This window comes from Lepeophtheirus salmonis, chromosome 9 (assembly GCF_016086655.4).
Source record: "Lepeophtheirus salmonis chromosome 9, UVic_Lsal_1.4, whole genome shotgun sequence".
In the NCBI taxonomy this organism is placed as follows: Eukaryota; Metazoa; Arthropoda; class Copepoda; order Siphonostomatoida; family Caligidae; genus Lepeophtheirus; species Lepeophtheirus salmonis.
Window position 1 is genome coordinate 22,040,617 of NC_052139.2, and position 22,937 is coordinate 22,063,553.

At 33.9% G+C, this 22,937-nt stretch overlaps 1 protein-coding gene across 1 annotated transcript in view; it reads left to right on the forward strand.

Moving 5' to 3' along the window:
- LOC121124528 (endothelin-converting enzyme homolog) overlaps positions 1-20,747 on the forward strand; it is a 64,499-nt gene extending 43,752 nt beyond the window's left edge. The window contains exons 2-3 of the mRNA XM_040719688.2: positions 13,433-15,110; positions 17,157-20,747. Coding sequence (XP_040575622.1) covers positions 13,433-15,110; positions 17,157-17,580 — 2,102 coding nt within the window. The 3' untranslated portion in view covers positions 17,581-20,747. The remainder of the gene's footprint in view (positions 1-13,432; positions 15,111-17,156) is intronic.
- Positions 20,748-22,937: the final 2,190 nt, after the last annotated feature.

Below are 22,937 nucleotides of genomic sequence, written 5' to 3' on the forward strand. Positions count from 1 at the left end.
TTACACCATTGTAATATATTGATTCCAGAGCTTCTTTGTGAGGAAATTAGAACTGTCTTTAATTTTATAGTTAGGGCCATGTATCTCAAAAACCTGCTGCTTTTTGATTTTTTTACAAATTAGACGATAAAGATCATGCCTCAGAGCATTAACTATTCTTCGTGCTAGTCACACTCCAACAGAGGTAGCCAGACTGACAGAAATGGATATTAAGAACATATACAATATTAAGAAGAGGCTAGACCACAACGAGACCATAGAGTGGAAAAAGGGTTCTGAGGGGGGAAACCCGGTCATTAATATGGATGCCCTGCGCCCCTGACCTGATTCCCAGAAGGTTACGGGCTTACAGCAGCTATGTACATCGACGTCTTCAAAGGCAACCTGCTCCTCTGGTTCTACACAAATTTCCCTGACGGGAATGTTGTCTTTCAGCAGGATGGGTCCCCTGCTCACACTGTGAAAATCAATCTCTCCTTCTTAGCTTACAATATCGCTTTCTGGGACTAGAGGATGTGGACAATATACATTCTGGATGTTAATCTCCTTAACTTTTTTTTCTGGTCGAACATGGAGAGCATCCGTCTCCCGAACGTTGAAGCCATAAAGCCATCCGTCAACGAGGAGTGGGCTATCATCGACCCGAGCTTCATTTGCAATACTCGTAACTCTTTTTGCAAGAGACTGGTCACCATCTGTGATGTACATGACAATTTGGCATTGTCAATGCTTCAGAAGAAGATTAATAAAATGTTTGCTAAATGTATAATTAAAGAATGGCAGTTTATTTTATATTTTCTTTCCAAGTGTGTAGGTTTCAAGTGTCAACCCAGTATGTAAACTCTTTTTTCATTAATATTAAGGAAAATAGTCATCTATTAGATGTAAAAAATGGGTAAACAAATAAAAGGACTTAAACCTTACTCGGTATCAAAAATCTATTTCTCTACTGCTTGATTTTTGATTGAATCTGGCCCTAAAATGTACCCTTAATACTGCACTGAAGTACGTTTTGAAATAGAGGATTGTATATAAAATAAGGCTGGAATTACTCTTCATCATCTTTCATGGGCACATGAACTAGTTATTACCTAATACTTGGATATTCTGTCTTCAATGCAGCAGCCCAGATCGTAACCAAGCCAAGATTGACTCCCAGGAACGTGTTGCTGTGTGTTTGAGCTGTTCCCCTATGACTAAAAGCTCGAATCTGCCCTCTACTGTTAGCAACTCGACTGTTTGAACCTGGCGATTGAACAGAAGCGGCCAACATTGGTGAATAAGAGAGGAATTGCGCTTTTTCAATAAAACCCCAGGCCGCACTCATCTTTGATGATGTCCCAGAAATTCCGGAAGCTCAGATTGGAAGTTATTATATATCCACCCTACAGTCTGGTCCTTTCACCAAGTGACTACCATCTGTTCCTGTCTATGCCCAACGCGCTTAAGGGTACAAATTTGGCATCAATAGAGGCTTGGAAAAATTGGTTGGTCAAGTTTTTTGCTAATAGGGACAAGGGCTTCTTTTATTTATAAAACAGAACGGGGCATACTTGGCTTAAATCGGATGGCCGTATACCTTCTTATAAAGCATTGAAATTAAGGGGAAAATACGTTATTATTTTTCCGTAGCCTGATGTAACATATATGAATGCACTAAATATTAAATTCCATCAAATTCAACACAATTCACATTGCTCAATTTAACATCTAGAAGAAAAAAAAAAATTATTTTGAAAAAATGTCAATATACGCAGGAGGGTTGGGCTCTACAGAGTCCCCATTCCAGTCTGTATTATTTTGAAGCCCACAAACAGAATTTGCTTTTCTAAAAAGAATAAAGGAGTGTGGAATCAATCAATCAATATTATCGAATGGTATTCTTAAATCTTCCTCTCTAGGTGGAATATAGTAAATTGAACATTTATCAAAGGCTTAAAGTTTCAGCTATCAAATGCTCTATTAAGGCTTTAAAAATAGATGTGAACCCCTAAGAGAGAAATGAAACTATGCTTAACTCTGAATATACAAACGAAATGGAAGAATATGGAAGCAATGAAATGGAAGAGAATAAATACTCATTTTTATAATCAATTCATTTTTATTCTTTTATTTATGGTAAACGATGCCTTTTGGGGACTTTTTTTATTTTTTAAATGTCTATATTTAATAATAATAATGGTAAAAAATGAACACAAAATCTTTGAGGGGGCGAGAGGAAATCAATTTCGTGGTATCCTTGATTAAAAAAATATGAATAAAAATATAATCATAATGAAGAAAAAAAAAAGATTTTTTTTTGTAGGATGAAGCCTTTATTTGGGACGTTTGGGGTTCGTTCGTTCGTTCATGAAAGGAAAGTAGTGGGAGAGAAAATCATCTGGCATTGACCCAAAAAGGATATAAAATAATAACAAAATGGCTACTATTTTTATTGTTGTTGTTAACGCAGTTCTATTGTAAATTGGGTTTTTGTGGTTTCTTAATTCATTTACAATTGGACACTCTGTCAGGAATATAAAACAGAAGTCAATATTGTACAGTGCATATATGCATATGGACATTTGATTGCAGGCAATTCCAAGTTTTTAAACATTCGTTAGTCGATGAAATTTCTACTATAAAAGGGTATTTCTCATCTACATAATTTGTTGTACGTCAACATATATAAAATCGTGAACAAAATCAAGACAAGCAAAAATCATACATGCAGTGTTCTCCAGATAAATTGAGAAAATCTTTAAATGGTGATAACGAACAAACTAGATGAGGTACGACCCTATTTTTAATGAGATTCAATTATTTATAATGAGATACGCCTCTTTTGATAAACTTAGCCACATGATACTGGAAGCCTTGACAGGCTCGGTCGTTCTCGTGCAGAACCACCTTTGCCCTTTTCAGAGCCTCCACAGACGAATGAAACTTAACCCCGTCCTCATAAACGTCCCATCTCTCAGAGATAGAAATAATATTGTGTCAGGTCTGGGCTATTTATAGACCCAAAATTCGGACTTTAAATTTTTTATGGCCAAGACATCCAGCACTTTTTTGTGCATCTGGGTCAGTGGACGGTCATGTTGAAAGGTGTAATTTCTCCCTGGGGCTACTCCATCCATCCAGGGAATATAAATGAAAAGTACAAAACCAGAAGCTGTACAATGACCAGTCTGGATCGCACGATCGTTTTGGACGATTAACCACTAAGGAAATTCATTCGCTGTTGACAAACGTTTAAAGGGACTCTCTGTCTTCCTTGTCAACTATTAAATGTGAGCAGCTTCATTTCATCATCCCCGTGAAGTAGGACCAGAAACTGGAGCCACTCCAGAGACCATTTAAAAAGTACTTCGATATCGAGTGAACTAGCTGAAGCTGTGTGATATCAGAACAAAAGACTACGAAATATCTTGCAGGAATAATTAGAGATGCGAAAGTTCTGTGCAAGATGGGTTCTGCATTTGCTGAATGCTCATAAAATCAAAGGTGCAGACGATTTTTACAGTAAACTTTCCACAAGTTCAATAGGGATCCAACTATTTTGGTACGGCGATTTGTTACCATGGATAATACGGCGCCTTTTATTTAGTAATGTTGCCTCTGAAGGTTTCGCCTTAATCCCATTTTGTTTCAAGGATATTTTTCCTTAGAATATAAATAAATAAAGATGAAAAATGTAATGATTATGCCCAAATTTTCAATACATACTTACAATCGAAATTTTACTATGTTATGAGTTCGAATCTGAGACAAAATAGTTTATAGAATTAGTATAATAACAAAAATAAACGAATAAGACAAATTCGAACACAAGAAGTTCTAGTTACTACTCTGTTATTAGACATGATAATATTCTGTCTAATAATATGATAATATAACCAGCATAAAATGAGGCATTAGGATAATTCCGTCAAAATTTCAAAAGGAAAAAAACATTGAAAACGTTTTATAGTAATACACGTTAGATAAATTGATTTGATTTGGAACATCAATTAAAACCAAAAATTACAGTAACGACGTATAAATCTCATTTACTTATAATTCTTATAAATTAATAAAGGAATATCCTTTTAATGAGACTTAATTTACTTTTTCGTATAATATGATTTTTAATAGTCAAATATTTTATTATAATACATAAGGGTTTGCAGTTACGATCATATACCTAAAGTGTATCCCTGGAGGAAACGCGCTCCTTCGGACAAAGTGGTGTAGATTTATTGGAGAACAATGGGAGCAAATATACATATCAAAGAAAACCCAAAAGTCTAAATATCTCTCTCAAGGAAGATAAGATATGACATAAAAAGCGAAAGAATTTGAGAAACGAGAAATTGTAAGATATTAACGAGAGAAATCTAAGCAATCGAATCCAAGGCAATTTTGGAACTACACCCGGACAGCAGGTTTTTGAAAGATCCTTGGCAACCACAGCTCTTAAAGAAAAATGACTTTATGACAAAAGGGCTTAATACAAAATGTCCTGTGGCGAAGTACCGGATGAGACTTTGTCAAAAATAAAAGAAATAATTGTTTTTGTTTTTCTGGCTGGATCAACTGTGTGGATGTCCAGGGAAATTAACTGCATTTTTAACTGAAACTGGTAGTCTTTCACTGTCAGACCAAGAACTGTTCACTTTACGCTGGTATACAATACGGATAATGAGTTGCTAGTTTAAACTTCCAGACATTATTCGCCTTATATTCTTCATAAATAACTCTGGTTTATGAAGGAAACAGCCATGGTCCCAAAGGTATTTCAACAGTCCCTATCATCACGTGAATAATATATGTATGTTGTAGGTACATAATAAGTAATTACCATGTGGAATATATGCTGAGGAGAGGGAGGCAGTGCTCATTAGGGCAAAAAGGTTTTTAAGACTATAAATAGAGTTGTTAAAATGTAATAATAATTCTAAAAGAAATCTGGGAGTGTGTTCATAAATATAACGTTCCTTTTCCTTATTCTTCCCTTTTCCTCCTCTTCATCATGATAAAGATCTCATTAGCTATTTCTATGAATATTACCGTTGTACATACTTCAAAGAGAATGATTAGGCATATTATATTTATTTATACAGGGTGCACACTGTACAAGTTATCTATGCATACACTTTGGTGCACTCTTTTGGGTAAACACGGGCATTTAGGGAGCTCATTATTGTTTTGTTACATAGCTTGTTAAAACTTAGACCAGTTAGAAAAATTAATAAATCAATTAGCAAATTGGTTGTTCCAAATATTTGTTTAAGACACATAGCTGGTGTTGTGTTGGTCCTTATTTTTTCGATCCAGTCCAGTCTTAGGACTGGTCCAATCGGTACTTAGGACCGTCGGTCCTTAGGACTGGTTCTTAACTGTCGGTCCTTAGAATGTTTCATACAAATATCGATGGTTTATTAAGCGATATAAGATATAATATGTATATATATTAAAATTATTCCACATATCCTGCAAAAAGTATCATTTATAATGGAATATAATAGTAACAAATTATATTGTTAATTAGTTACATAATTTATTCTATTATATAACTGAATAATTAAAAAAGGGAAACACCATCATTGACATCACGAAAGATCAATTTTACCTTTTGTAAGGATCGACAAATAGGACTGGACTGTACTGGATGGTAATGGACTGGGCTGAACCATGGTCCTCGCTTCTAAAAAAGGATCTACACAATACTAAACACAGACCTCCTTCGAATCGGCGCCGAAAAACTTCTACCAGCATCAGAAGGTCAACCAACAGAACAACCTCATAGTTTTTTGGATGGTTATCTCCACATCATGCCTCCTCATATATGCCCCACCGGTATCAGGGGCATTACTGATGCCTACCTGTACGTGCTAAAGACCAAGGTTAAGCCTGGATCGATATGGTTGCCAATACAAAAAAAAAGTATCGAATGTCTTCTAGACTATTTTGACGACTTCCTCTTACCTAATTTTTGGCCTCCAAACTAGTCGGATCTGAATCCGATGGACTTTTATGTGTGTGTGGGGGGGTAGAACGGCAAACTAACCGAACTCCCTGCAACACCAAAGCCAGTCAGATGAAGAAGGGATTCCGGGATTTGCATGAGGACCAAGCAGCAAAGGCCTGCTCGTTTTTTTCGTTCTCAAGTAGAGAGTGGAATTAATGCTGTATGTGATTTTATTAAATTAAATGAATCAAAATCTATCAAGCTTTCAGAATCTGTTTTTATTTTGTTAATCTGATTACTGGTTACAGAGAAAATTACGTTTAAAAATAAATCATTTATGACTTACGCACCCTGTTTTTATATTTGTATTATGAATACGCCATCTACTGGTGGGTAAGGATAGTAGAAGAATAATTATAATTCTCCTTTTCTTTCCCTTTTTTATTTTTTTATTTTTCTTCTCTTTGATTATTATAATAACCCATTAATTCTTTATTATCATTTTATAGAGAGTAGAAAAAAAGAGGAAAAAAATAATATTATATATATATAAGAAAAATGGGAAGGGAAATATTTACTTTATATTAAGTGAAACTTTCAAATATTTGCTTAGTAATTGTCTTAGAAATAAATTAGATAATAAATTTTGACAGAAAATTAATATATATATATAAACCTAACTCAAAACTAGGTGATGACGTATGTAGACATAATAAATACGTGAGCTGTCATAACAATAGAAATAACTAATTATGAAATCACAAAAACAGCCTGAAAAATAAAGATCCCCCCTCTTTGATTAATTGAAAATATAAGAACAACACAACAAAATAAGTGCATTGCTATAAAACACACAAAAACACTTTAAAGCACCACATAAAACTTTTCTGTTTGTCTGTCTACTCCCTCTCGTCATTTGACAGAGTGGAAATAACAAACAAACCAAAAGAAAATGCATTGTTTGCGAGGAGTGATGACAAATATTTATGAATAATATTATTCTATAAATTCAAATAGAAATTTGTTATTTCGGGAATAAATAATTATTCCTTTTTTTCAAAAATTAAGGGAGGGAAAAATGAAAAGGTGAAAAAGGAAAAGGGAGGACAAAAAGAACAGAAAAAAAGGAAGAAGATGAACGAACACGTGTAATCTCCTTAGAAATTATAACCCATGAAATCTCCTTTCTTCTCCTTCTTATTATAGCAATATTAACAACGATGGTATTCGGATATATTAACCTTAATTTGACAAGTTTTTTTATTCATTTTTTTGTTCTTCTTCTTGTTCACTAAGAATAGGATTAAGACTTTGTTTGATATTGAGAAAGAGGGAACGAATTAACGAACAAACGAAAAAGAGAGTTTTATCATATTTTGTTCTTACAAAAATATAATAGGTTTTGTCAAAATAAATCCATTATTTTCCTCATTAAATGATTTTAAAGTGTCAACATTGGCATAAGTGACTGTGTTCATGAATGAAGGAGAGTAACACAGAGGAATTGCCTGGGTGGACCATTGAAATCTAAACACTTACTAATTTAATAATTAATTAAGGTTGAGTGATATAAATTAATTAATGCATCGATATATTACGCATAAACAATTAGTTACAAATCAAACCAAACCTATGCTCTTTTGCTTACGTACAAGTCGAGATAATGACACTTGACCGTGATCAACAAATTTCCATCTGCGCACTTCTTGACACCGGTTGCCTCCAGGATCACGATCTATTCGTTTTTAGCAAATCCAAAACGTTGGAAAGGAAGAAGGGCTCTATCAAAAAGGCCAAACTGGACCCGTAGGGATGAAAGAAAACAGCCTAGGGCAATCCCTTCAAGGACCCATGTACAAGATCTCGGGGTTTCAGTGCAGACTGACTTGAATGCTATCAAAAAAGGGGGTAAAAAGAGCTTTGTGAGGGTGGTGGAGAGGCAAATTTTGACAACAGCAATGAAAAACCCCATCTCCTCCGTTTTAAGGCTCTTTTGAATGAGTCTTTTGAACTCTTTTTTAGTGTCCTGATGCCAACCCCCTCGACTACACCTTCTAGGTGCTTGCAGAGAAGAAGACCTGCAGTGCCCGTTATCCAAACACCGAGGACCTCAAAGCCACTATCAGCCAGAATTGGGACGCCATGACAAAGAACTACATCATAAGTGGGTACCCCAGGCCTTTGGTCGCGACTGGAAGTCATCATTGCAGTTAAGGATAGCTACATTAATTATAAAGAGAGCTCTGACAACCATCTATTTATTGTACTAATTTTGTTGAAATTTTATTTTTAATTAATAAATTATATATTGTTGAAGTTTAAAATTCAAAATGTTTTGTTTTTTAATGCACCACTTGGTTTAATGTATATCCTTTATCTATATTTTTGCATCTCTATGTTTTCGTCTTAATCATTAATCTAATGCAAGGGTTATCATATTCATTTTTGGGTTTCTTTACATAGCGAAAATCCTTACGATTTACAACCCTACTGATTGCATTATAATACACAATATTGCTTCTCCAAAAAAGTACTTTACAACCTTAAAATTAGTTTGTATCCATTATCTGAAAGAAAAAACGACAATAATCTTATATCGCAATAGATGTCGTAAAGAGAAATCTATTGTTTTTCCAATAGATGTCCTTAGTAATGTGTATCTCCTGTTCTATAAGGGCGTTAAAAAGATAAGTTTTTTTTCCTGAAAAAAATATCTAGTCAGTTATGTGATTATTTGACTCATTATTGTTTGAGCGCTCGTCAAAAATGGACACCAATACATAGAAAATACGCAACTTGTGCCTTTTTCTTCGATACAGGGTAAAAAACAAGTCAAATGTGAATAGTGGTTATGGTCCTGATACAGTAACATCCAATCACGTGGTATTTTGGTTTTATTGATTCCGTTTCAGTAATTTTGATGACAAATATTACACCAGAAGGGAAGGTCAATTGTCGAAAATGTGGATAAAATAATGGAGATTGTCGAGTCCAACCTTCACGTAAGAACTATTTTGATTGCCAGGGAGATTAATGATAAAAAATTAAAAACTCTATTAAAAATGATGGATTTCTTTGACTATAATTACAAGAAAGCTCTGGGTTTGTAACAGTAATTAAGCAATAAACCAAATATAATTCTCCCCAGCCTTCCAAATTCAGTACATATTGCGGAAATAGACGTTGATTCAAATCCCTGATTCTACATCGATGTAGAAACGGTATATCCATCCATCATCCCAATGTATTTATGTATTATTGAAGAATGGAGACTGCCAAAAAATTAACGACTACAGCCAAATAATCATGTACAGCGTAAGTGATTTATTGGATTAAATAATTAAAGAGGGGAAGGGAGGGAGTGGAACGTCATTCAATGGGAAACCCGGTTTATTGGTTGGTTGCGTGATGTTATAACTAACCATAAGCAATACGAAAAATATTCTCCCAAGAAATCTTTTGAAATCATCAAACTATAATATTCTTAATATAATGTAAATGTAATCTTAGTTGGATTATTTATTTCCTGTTGTTTATAACTAAGTCGCTATGTTAACCAAGATTTTGTATCATTTCATAAGAGATGCTGTTCCTTAACCAAGCTCATCTAAACAGCAAAACCTATGAGCAGATGGGATTTATTAGAAAGGAACACCCTATATAAAATATGTTTGACATGGTGTTGTGTGTCGGTCTTATGTAAGACCACAGCCCCGTCCGGTCCCACTTGTTGATCCTTAACAAAAGGTAAAATCGATCCTTTGTGCCGTAATTGAGTGGGTTTTTTTTATGAGAGGTGGGACAAACATCTATTTGAAGTAAACTATTTTTGTTGATATTCTATTGATAATTAATGAACTACATCTTCTTGAAGTTTAGAATTCAAGTCCTTGGAATTTGCTGGACCACTCTGTCGGCTATTTTTTCGTTCAAAATTGGCTTTTTCTATATTATAATTTAATTTTATTTGCTTTATGAACAGAGTCCCCTTTACACTTTTCAAGTCATATGTTAGCTTTTCAGGGATTATTTTTGATCCATTGTTTAAGAATTAACATAAATTGAGTCTTATTTAGCACAATAACTCACAAACTAGAGAACAAAGAGCCATCTATGTGTAATCACTGGGACTTTTCATCCCATGTGTTAATTAAATAAATTACATAACTAATTAAAAATATAATTTAATAACAAAGATATGCGCATTGACGCTCTAGATACATACCTTATATATATATTGGCCTGAATACATTATCGACATTTTTAGGAATAACTCCAAGGACCGACAGTTCTAAGGATCGGTCCTAAAACTGGACATTACCAACACAACACAACTTGAGATTCAGTTCTAGAATTTTTTTTTTTTTCGATCAAGTCTTATATGATTTTTTTAGAACGATTTCGACCACTATTTTGGTGGTCCAGAACGCGATCTCAGACATAGACCAAAAATCAATCGTTTTCCAAACGTGTCAATTTTTTCCCTAATCCTGATTAGTAGTAACTACGTCATTTCAGCTGTTGTAGTTTCTGCAAAAGACTATTTAACAAGATGCACAACAAATGAAATTAATCACAATCTATCTATTGTAAATACATTCACAAGTTACTGAACATAATTTATGTGCTAGTAACCAATACACAGAGCCCATTACTGAAACGAGACAATTTACACTGATTAAATTGACTATTCAATAAACTAAGTATTTGGCTAGTGGCTATGCTCTACCCAACATAACAATTTAAACTTTATAGATGTTCAGGAATTGTGAGTGAAAAAACACTCAAAAGCACGTTTGAAGTTTGTGAAGTAAACTTATAAATGAGTTAACTTTCAAGTTTCATAAATTAAAAGTCTTAATATCTATCAACTAAATAACCATTCATGAAAAAACTTTACTAACACTCAATGTAAACCTTAGATTATAAATGAGTTTTATTTACATAAATTATAATAATTTTTGTAGTCGGGGTCGAATTATCCGACTCTTGACTCCAACTCTACCAAAACAGGCACCGACTCCGCAGTCCTGGGATAAACACAAAAGTCTGTGGAGGAAACAGTCAAAATAATTGAAGAAACGAAAGAGTTCTCCACTTTAAAGATAATTATTGATATCACTAATTAAGAAGGCTACTTCGACGAAAAATGCACAAAAATTTATTGAAAACTTAACATATTAGCTGTTAAAATATCAATGGATAAATTATCGTTTAAAGATAGTTTCAAAAAAAATAGAATAAAAATGAAAGAGTGAATCTGCCAGGCACACTCATCTTATTGGAAGAAATTCACTTCCAATGAATCCATTTTTAGAACTCTTCCATTCTTCCAAAAGTGTTACATCCTTTAATAATTTGAAATTTAAATAAAAATTTACTAACAAAACAAAAGAATTGTGTCATAATCTATTTATTAAATGTATGTTTGTGCTTCTCCGGGAATCACACGCAAACCAAAGAATGTATTTTGTCCAAATTTTTCATGTAGGTTTTTAAAGCCTAAGAAATGTTTCTGGTAATTTTGCCTTCAAGGCCATGGCGACCTTTAAATAGTATATTTCTAAAAACTAATGATTCTTGTTGCAGCCTGTTATGTATCTTTGCACACTTTAAAAAAAAAATAAGATTATAAGGCTTAGAGAAGAAAACAAAGGATTTTTGACAATAATATGAAAGATGAACGAACGATTGTTCAACTTGAATATTTTCTCTTCTTTGAACCTTATAATCTCCGTTTAAACAAAGGAACAGAGTTCAGAATTAATTTTAATTTCATTACGTCCCAGGATACGCCCAATAAACCTACTTTTTCTCATAAATAAAGGTTCAAAGATCCATACCAAACCAAAATGCAGCGATAATAATTTCTAAAATTTTACGGCCTTCATTTTTTTTTTTTATATTAAGCAGAATAATTCATAAACAATTTTAATTTAATTATGATATAGCGCAACGCTAGACAAACCTACTCTGGTTCATATTAGATATGAAAACAAGACTCATATTAATTGAGTGATGATATCTCATAAATCTTACGTGGGTTAATAACAATGAGATTTTTAGAAAAAAAAATTAAGGACCTGTCCCAATAACTGACTGTTCTGAGGACCTACAGGACCGTTTCTGAAACTGGACTGGACTGAATAAATAGGAACCGACATAACATTTCTTAAGAGTCGGTCTAAGACATATTTTTTTTTTTTTTTTCGTTTAAGTCTTTTGTGATTTTTTCTAGAATGGATTTGTACCAATATTTCATTTTCAAATCTTGGATTGATTTCCTTCTCAATCCTGATTTATGCACTGTGCAAATAGGATTTAATGAAGTGATGTATTTTAAGACGATGTAATTGCAACTAGTATGCAACTTTTATATTTAATGGTTGTTGACTTTCTTTTTTTATATCCTTCATATTTTATTATATGGTATCTCTGTGTACTGCATAATATATTTTTAATTTCTACATTAAGATTATATTAAATAAAGCAGAAAATGATGTATTATCGTATGTAAATGTCAGAATGGACTACTCCTCGTTATTAAATCATATGTTCAATGTTCATACATTAAGACTGAGGAACAATAAACGCATCAAACATGCTCCAAATACGGGACAATTCCTTTAATAAAAAATGGCTTTCGAACAAAAACTATACACTTAAAATTAATATATGCTCGACTCAACAATACGTTGAACATTATACTATATAATTAAAATAATTTATGTGTGCGTCACATTTCCGTTCGTCCGCTTGGAAAAATAATGTTGAAAACTTTAAAAGCCTAGATAGATACAGACTTTGGACATACAGTAAAAGTTGCTCATAATTTTAACATAGGCCTATGTTTCATTCTGATCAGAACAAATTTCGGGGATCTGGAGGGAAAATTTGTTTTTTCAATAATAAGCTGATTTTTTTTAATAAAACAAGATCGATTCCCCTTATCTCAGAGTATTTTTTAAGGTATGGGTTGTCGATCCAAAAATTCACCAAAAAATATTAAAAATCCAAAATATGTTTTTTATAATTATTGTACTAACGGAAAAAGGGAGAACGTATAGTAAATATGAATTTTAAAAAAAGGAATTAGGTAAATGAAGGAAGAAGGGGATTAGCGAGTTAATATTAGTATGCATCTTCAATCTTCATTATGATTAAAAAAGGAACGTGGCAAGTTACCAAGGTCAAACATTTGAAAAAATTGCTTTATATTTACCAAAATTAATATTTTCACATGGTCAATTACATGTTGTATTTTCAAGAGTCTCAAAAGAGGGGTGCAAGTTTGATTATATTTGCGTCAAATGTATAGAAGGAGGTTTTACAATAGAAATTTACCTATGATATAGCTATAGTTTATAGTAAATGGATCGTTTAACTTGAAAATTGAACATAAATAAGCTACATAAACAAAAAAAAATCTTTTTAATTTATTTGAGATGGCATGTTCACGCTTCTACATATCTAATCATTTTCTTTCTTTTTCTTCTCTAGTTTCAAGACTACGTCACAGTGGACCCCTCTCCTACTGCACAACTCCATCCTGTCTCCAAGCTGCAGCCTCCATCCTCGCATCTCAAAACGCATCCTACTCCCCATGCTCAGAGTTCTGGCAATACGCATGTGGCTCCTGGCTCTCAACTCATTCCATCCCCGCTTCCAAATCCTACTGGAGCGTTCTGGAGGAAGCCAAGGCAGGGAGTCGAGAGGATAAGTCCCGTCTTATTACCACTTCGAGTCATGAGCCTTCGCAGTTTAATTCCCTTGAGTGGAAAGTCTCCAACTTTTATCATTCCTGCATGAGCCTCAGCTTCATAGAGAGTGATAAAGAAAAACCTCTCCTTAAAATTATCAATTCTCTTGGAGGATGGCATGTCCTTCGATCCTTCAATCTTTACTCATGGGACTCTCGGCGTGTACTAAGAGAGCTCCATTCTGAATTCGCAGTACATGCTCTTTTCCGTATAGGGGTTGTGCCAGACGTGCAGGATCCCGACTATAATATCATTGCTATTTATCCAGACGGTCTCGGTATGTCAGACAAGTCCTACTATCATCGTTTACCGGATGACCCTGCTGTTGTTGCCTATCAAACCTATCTCAAAGATAGCGCTATGCTCTTCGGCGCCTCTAGTCCTGAGGCCCACAAGTTCTCTATTGATATGTTCAACTTTGAGAAACGTATTTCCGAGATCACTCCTAGCGGTGAATATCTAAGTGATCCCCGGAAGATCAATAATAAAATGACTGTCAAGGATCTTCATACCATGAGTATGACGGTGCCATGGCTGGAAATCCTCAAGGCAGCTTTTTCAGATGCTTCTACAACGGAGGAAACGGGGATCATTGTTGTGAGTCCTCAGTATGTCGCTGATATTGCTGTTATTATGTCCACAACTGACCGTGGCTCATTAAATAATTACCTCATGTGGAGGCTAGCGGAGACTTACATGCCTTATTTATCTAAAAACTACAGGGAAGTGGTTGATGTATACCGCAAATCTATTAGTGGGGCTCAGAAACCACTTGAGAGATGGGAGTTTTGTCAAGAAACGACGGATAGATTTTTTGGACATTACTTAAATGCCATCTACTCTCAGCGAGATAACATCCCTGACAGCGTTGTCAAAAAGGTTTTTGATTACATAAAGCACACTGTGGCCAAAACGGTATCTGTCTCAAGTCATTTCGAAGACTATGAGTCCCGGAGAGCCACTGTGGGAAAGCTCAAAAATATGTCAATTCAAATCGGAACTCCAGACTTTTTGAGGGATCGTAAGAATTTGAAAACCCTCTATAAAGACCTTTTAGTTCAAACAAATGACTTCTTTCAAAACATTTTGTATGGTGTATCATTTCTACGAAAGAGACAAGAGGCTCTACTCCTTCATTCCTCCGAGTCAGTGTCCCAACTAGAGAATGAATACTGGTTAGAGTCCCTGAATCAGGAGTCCGAAATAGTGTATGTTCCCTCAAGGAACAAAGTCGTTGTGCCTGAGTTGTTTCTACGATCCCCGTTTGTGGACCCGGGTTATCCAAATTCCATCAATATGGGTGGAATTGGAGTGAGATTAACAGAAGCTGTGATAAATGGAATTATTGGCATTGGCCTATACTTTGACTCCAAGGGACGGTTTGTTGACGAAGAGAATAATAACAACAAGGCCCACAAGTAAGTTGAATCATCTATGTACTATTTAGAGAGGTCCTTAAATTTTGTTTTTCCAAATGTGTATGTGGGGTAGGGGGAGAGGATGATATTCAAAAAATGATCCTCATGATAAAAAATGGACAAACTGTTATAGATTGAGCAAATGTCGTATGGGGCATTCCATGTCAAATGAACGAAAACATGTAAAAAATGTCATCCGACTCCCTTAGATTTTGATGATTTTTGCCACACAAGCTCAAAGTCATGAATAAATTAAGTGTGCCCAATTTCAGCACATAACTCTGAGCCGTTTTTTGACAGAGTTATACCCTATTTATAAGGAACATGTTGCCAAAGTTTCATATTCATCAGAGTTGGGCAAATTTTTTTACTGTTGATCAAGTACTTGCAAGTTTATTTCAAATTTTTTTTAAATCAAATTTGAGCTCATAAGAAATTTAAATCTACCACTACAAAATAGTTAAGCGCCAAATTTCATGGGGGTAACTAACTCTTTGGGATAAAAAAATATACAAGAAAAAGGAGTGTCTGGTAAAAAGACATTAAAGCGACGCTGAAAATTTATGTCTGAGTCTAGGATCTAGAAACCCATCCCCTCCATTGCAATACTCTTTAGATCTTCGTTTGACAATTTTGCCAACCCTACAACCATGATATCAACCCTATCGGGGAAATGAATTAAAGCTATAAATAGAGATAGGACGGGTCTTGGATCCCAAGTATCCGTACAGTTTAAATAAACTTGTATTCTCAGAAAAGATCCAAGACCCTAGCTGGCTTCGAGTACTTCAACTTTTGCGGATCATAAAAAAGATCACACGGATTTTCCAGATCTTAAAAACCTCAATATATTGATTCATACATCATCCTAGAACTAAAAAACCAAATGTACATTCAATATCAAACGTAGCATCTCTATTCATTTGTATAGGTGCTTGGACCCACATCTACTTAAACAGTTGCATGGCCTGGTTATTCCGCACAGTGTTACCTCAATATCACAAAAATGTATTAAGTTCCCAGCTGTTTCTTCTTCTTTTTGTCCAATCAGTGTTCTGAACATTGATTGATTGGATACGAATTAGTTTTTATGAAGCAGTGAACAATTACACTATGCAACAAAATTCAGATCTTTGGACACCTTCCGACCAAAACCAAAGCTGTTTTTGAAATCAAATGTGAGAATTCGAACAGAAACAACTGAGGCTCTGTTCTGATTTCTTCTTAAATCTGTAAGTTTCATTTGAGGGATGAATCCTCACAACTTGTTGAGTGATATGGTATTCAAACACTTTGATTGATGTGTCCTCGTGGTGTAGGATCTTTAAAAAAGGATGTTTATTTTCTGATCATTTTTCTTGACCAATGTTATGACGGCCACATTTAGTTAATAATATTTCAGTTTTTTTGTTTTGTTTTTAAAAAAAAAAGGTTATACGGTAATTATGAGGGATCGTTTTTGGGGTCGTCTCCTTTATCACTCAATTAGCCTCATTGAATGAAGAAATATTTATCATTTTTCGTTTTTAACACCGCTTATGTGAGTGATGTCGTTTAATAGTGACGACAATTTTTCAATTATGTGATTACTAATAAATTTGAATAAAATGAGCGTTGAATGTATTGTGTTTAATCTTTCTAATATGGTAGTGCATTAAAATTTTACCAGAGATTGGTTTTCTTCACATTTTTTTCTATTAGAATTTTTAATGTTATATTTAATTTAACAAAAAGTGTATACGAAAAATAATTATTTACCACAGTTATCGTTTAATTTGTTTAATTTCAAAGAATGAGCAACGAAAAATGTATGAAAAATATCAATTATTACTCAAGTGGGAAAAAAGGACGTATATAGACTTCCATCAATATTGATCCAACTTTAAGTATATTTATTTAATTTTTTATCAAGAGAAACATTTTTGAACCATGTTCCCCTCTCTAAAACAAATTTAAGGACCCTTTAAACGTTCATTCATCCTTTGATTTTATTGTATATTTTAATCAACTTTCTATATATCTAATTTTGCCCTCTCCATATTTCAGCAAACAAAGTCTTTGGATAGAAATGTCAGCGGAGCGGCTCATGAAGTCTTATTCCAGCAATCGTATCGACACACCAGACTATCTTAAAAAATGTCGTAGTGACACGGTTCTGAGTCTCATTGCACTTCAACAAAGCTTATTTGCTCTCGAAGATATTCTCTCTGTTGAGAAAGGACTTATTTTACCAGCTCTAGAGATGCTCGATCCCCAGTCTTTGTTTTTTCTGGCCTATGGTCAGAGTCTATGTGCCTCAAGGACGTTCAAACGAAGGGACATTGATCGGACTTCTGGACATTCCTTGTTGAATCAAGAAAAATTAAAAGGTGCTCTTCTTCACTTGAACGAATTTAGTCATTTTTATTTTTGTGGTGATAATTCATTATCTTCCTCCTCTTCCAAGTTTGATCGAAGAAAAATCCTTTAAGGAAAACAAATTCAGTCTCTATTCCTCTTTTTCAATTTCAAGAATTAAAAAAATAAAAAAAAGTACTAGGAAGATTGTCCTAGGGAATTCTGTCATCAAAACATTCCTCTCAGGAAAGATGTCACTTGTGGCAAATCGCCGCAATTATACTCTACATATATGTAGTCATTCATCTATAAATCTGCACCATATAAGACTCACCCGTGGGGTGTCTGCTGGGGGTGGGCTGGAGGGACTCTACACCCCCTGCCCAAATTAAGGAATTTTGGCTTTTAACTAGACAATTCAATATTTTCAAAAAAATTAATTTTCTAGGAAAAACTATAGATTTTTGAAATTTTTCTTATAAAAATTTAATATTTGATTTTTTTTTCAAAATATTTTATTTATGAAATATTATTCTTCAATTTTTTTCCCAAAAAGAAATAAACTATTTATGACCTACTTTTGAAATTTTTTTCAAAAATTTTTTATATTTTCAATTTATTCATTCATTGTTTTTCTTAATTCTGGGATTTTTGTTGACAAAAGTTTCTAACTCAGGCCCTCCCCCCTCCAACCAAAATATAATCATGTGGACACCCCTGAGCCCATTTGCAGAAAAATCATTGTACCTAGATAGTGGGAGTCAAGACTGCCATTAAAAAAAAGTATTGGGAAATTATAAGGGGGATTTAGGGTTTCTTAAAGCGGCGGTGGTGGTTTTTAATCTCCCTCGAGACCACAAGTTAATACTGCAAAAATCTGTTGACCTGGAGTAAAGGTGATTCTATGAGGGATTATTTTAAGTAATGGCGGTGGTTTTTAAACTGTTTTGAGGTCCCACAGTTATGCTGCACCAATTTATTGGGCTTGGAGTGCAAGTGGAGAAAATATGAGTGTTATTTCATCGTCACCTACCTGATATCAACACATCCTTACTTGAGCCATCGTCATCTGTTGATGGAATAGATCGGTAGAGGAATAACTATAAATGTTTAATAATCGGAGGTAATTATTCTATCTACTGGTGGCAATTTACCTGCTGGCAATCCTCTGTGTACGAAATAACATATTTGTAACATGACCGGTTTTACATGCACGGGGTCCTTTTTTTCATTTTTGGAAATTGGAACTTAATTTCATATCTTTTTTTTTATTATTATATAAATAACTTTACATATTTTTTTATAAAAAATTATAATCATAACATGTGGTCCCGACCTTAGTCTTATGGGGTATTCGAAAAGGATTGAAAAGTCATCCTATAGAAAACCAGCACTATTCAATTTCGACCATCTACGATCCAATATTTATAAGAATAATAAATAATTTCGAATAGACCTTTATTTTTATAATATCTTCTTTTCTTGTACATAAAAGATACTCTGTTCGTAAACAGAAATACTTAACTAAGAAATGGTCCGAAAAGTACCAGATCTACCAAAGAAAACAATTTTTTTCTCATCAATAAGCAGTGTAAAATTTAAAAACTAAATTTTTTTGATCCATGGTTTTGGAAATAACTTAAATAGGTTCACACTTAGCGCAATAGCGCACAAAATAAAGAAAAGATTATCATGAAATTTGGATATCAGTCTTTGGTACGAACTAAAAATGAGGTGATTTTTTTAAATTAATAAAGCATTGTAATAGAGGACAGTTCAAAATTTGGAAAAGTATTCAGGGACTATTGACACTAGAACGGAATCGATTTTATTTTATTTCCATTATTAAGGGCCGATATAACCCTAGAAAATAATATGGGCCCCTTTGGATTTTTTATTTTTCCAATGGCCTTTTCTAAAAAAAATATATTTTTTGTCAATGATCTTTTTTTTAGATCAAATAAGAAACATCAAATTTGTCTCCTTACATGATCTTGTCTTTTAAAAATAAATTTATATTTTTTCTCAAAAATTGACCTTTTTTATATATTATTAAACAGTATCCATTGTTTTTTCAAATGATCTTTCCTTCTTAAAGAATATGTACTTCTCAGTTAGAATAATCATTAATTTAAGAGATTCGCCGGACTTTGACCTGTGACTACGTGGGGTTGGGGATAATGACTTGTTTTGTAAATTAATTTTTGTTAATGTCACACTTTTGAATTTTTTTTACAGCCCAATTTTCGATAAAAAAAAAAAAAGCTGGCAAATCCGTTGAGTTTATCCTTGAAAAAATAAATTTTAACTTCCAAAAATTATAAAAAAAGTTTTTGACAAATTTGTAGTCTTCGATAAGTTTTTAGGACTGATTGTGTAATCAGGTTTTTTCTTTTCTCAGTCTGACCATTTTAATTGTTCAAAAGTCCAAAGAACTGATGCGTCGGTTCTTTAATAGAATCGTCCTAGCTTTCGTTATAGCTATTTTTCAGGATTGAATAATATAAAAACAAAAAAAGGATAGCTAAAACGTATAATAATTAGTTCTAACCATATACCTCCTACTCTAAATTTCAAGTCTCTCAAGGTGGCATCAAAGATATATGCTGTTATTATACCGTTGGTATAACCAATGCCTTGAAAATCTGTTGTCATACACAGCACTTGGTAGAGTATACATCAAATTGAAAATTCTGGAAAGCCCTATTACATGATGGACTAACCTTGTTTTCATATTAACCTTGAGGGATCATATTTCTTGAAAGAGGTTATGTTGAATAACTAAAGGGACATAATTACATCGTTTCAGCTGTTACTATAAAAGACCAGTCCTAGGACTGACAAATTTAATCTGGATTGTAGTCTTTTTAGACCGATTCTACACTATGAATTTCCCATGAATAAAGAAAAAATCAAACCATTTTGTCAAAGTTTTCATTGATTTAGTCTTTAAAAAAACATCTCCTCCCCCCTTCACAAAAAACTCATAGTAGCGGCTCAAATGCTCTCTTTACCCGAAATCCTACCCCCCCCATAAAACCGGTACTTTGTTTCTATGAAATATAACAAAAATTTGCATTCTCTTATTGTACCACACTTTTGTTGTTCACGCATTATATAATTTATGATTTAGAAGAAGGCTCCCAGCATTGGGCACTGATGATTTGTAAATCCGACAATTCCAATAACTTGGAGTAAAATACATGATAAATATATTTAAACGTTAGATAATATGTACTCTATTGCTAATAATATCCTATTTCGCATTTTTAAAATAAAATAAAAGTTTATTTACATGTTTTTTTCGTTTTGTGTTATTTTTCTCAAATTATGTACCTTTCATATAGTGTGGCTGTCAAAACTATGCATTCATTTTCATATCTATTAGAGCTGGGACAGTACGGTAAACCCACGATTAGGTAATAACTGAGATATACCCCTTGCAGTTCGGTACAATACGGTGTTGTCCATTGAAATCAGAACACTTACTAGTTCAATAATTAATTAAGGTTGAGTGATTGAAATTAATCCATTTACGAATTTTCATTCTTGCACTCCAAGAAGTCAACACCTTCAGCAAGTCCAAAGTGTTGGAGTGAAAAAAGGCCTCAGTCTAAAAGGCTGAACTGGACCCGGAAGAGCTTTAAAAAAACCAGGCCAATCCCTTAAAATTCCATGAGCGCCTATGCAAGAGATTTTGGGGTTTCCCACTAGATTGTCCAGAGAGCTATCGAAAAAGTGGGTGGAAAGAACCTTGTGTGAGTGGAAAAGCCACTTTCGACAACAACAACATCCAGGTATTTGTTCTTTAGCCATGGCAAGATGGTGTACCTAAGCACCTTATATATTGGGTGTGGTAAACCCCTTGGATCTCTTCTCTTGTTTCCGCAAGCCAGCGGTCGTTCTGGTGGTTGTGAAATTGATCCACTGTGAAAATCTTCTTGTCCGAGATAAATTTCAGAATTGACCCGTTTGCCTTGATCCATATAAAGATGATTTTCTTGCACCTCTCGAGCCTCCGGGATTCCATGCCCTTTGTCAAAAAATGATATGGGGTCCTTGTCAAAGAAACTAATCCCAAGTTGTGTTTTATAGTCCCATGATGGTCCTTCGAGCCACAAAGAAGTTGTTGGAGAGGGAATTCATCGACTTAGTGGGATCCTTCTTTATATTCTTCTCCAAACTTAACAAGAACTTCGTATTCCTTTTTAAATTATGGCCTCCACTTCCTGACACCCTGGACAGGTTTTTCCATTTTTTTTATCTTTGCCAACTTAAAAACCAGGCTCCTAGAACACTATGAATGTCTGTAATCTTCATCATCTCAACTACAATATCTAGGAAATCTGAGATGCACTGCCTCTTTCCTTGTTGCTCGCTCATGATTATGAAATTACTACATGTTTAGTAAAGTTGGTTTATGTAAAAAGGACGATGGAAACAGAATATCAAAAAATAATCACTAAACCTTTTTATGTTAATGAGAAAATAAACCTTAATAGTCCACGTTTTGCTACGCTACCCTGTATATATAAATTGTACAAGATCCTGGACTACAATTGGAACACACTTTGACCACATCAATATCTTAAACAAATACATTGCGGCAGTTATTTTGGTTGTATTTAGTAGCATGGAAGGTAGTAGCATATTTATTCCCAACATTACCCCCATTGGCCTCAATCACTGCTCCAATTTTCCTATGGAATGCTCGATAGGCTTTGATGATGTCCGCAAAGGGAAGCATTGTGATTGATGATGCCCTTAAAAGATTTTGTGTTGTTGTGTGATGCTGCACAGTCGTGCCTCTCCAACTTCTATTAGACGTAAAAGTCCAAGGGGTTCAGGTCAGATTGATGGATTTCTTCAGCCTTACCTTGAAGGTAGGAGTTGCCTTCTTCACCTGAGACTGTCCTAGACTTTCTTGGTGATGTAGCCCAAAGCTTTAAGCTTCTTAAAGACACTCCAGACTGTGTTTTTGGGGTACTCAGTGAGTTCAGCGTTAACTTTTGCTTCATGGCTCGCTTAAGGTAAGCTGGTTATTTTACTTTTTTTTCTAAGCTGCTCATTCTCGACAACCGACTCAAAATGAAAACAAACTTAAATTTACCCATATTATTTCCTTCTGTTTGCCATTGTCATTGTGTGCCTGTCTAAACTATGCATTTATTTACATACCTATCTATATAACAGTTGTGGATCAACTTTCATCATTATCCTAAGTCCTTCCCGACTATAATTCTCATATTATTTATCAACCATTTTTAAAATAAAATTACCCCTAAAAATAAATATTAAAATCCTACCTAGTATTTTTATTCGATACTGTATTATAATTTTACTTAGTAATACTATAATAAAAGCCTATTAATATATAATAGCCAAAATTTCTTCATACCAAAAATAGGATGGCCAATTTATATATAGAAAGGGTTGTCCAGATAAATTGGGAAATTCTTTAAAGGCTTATAATGAACGAACTATAGGGGG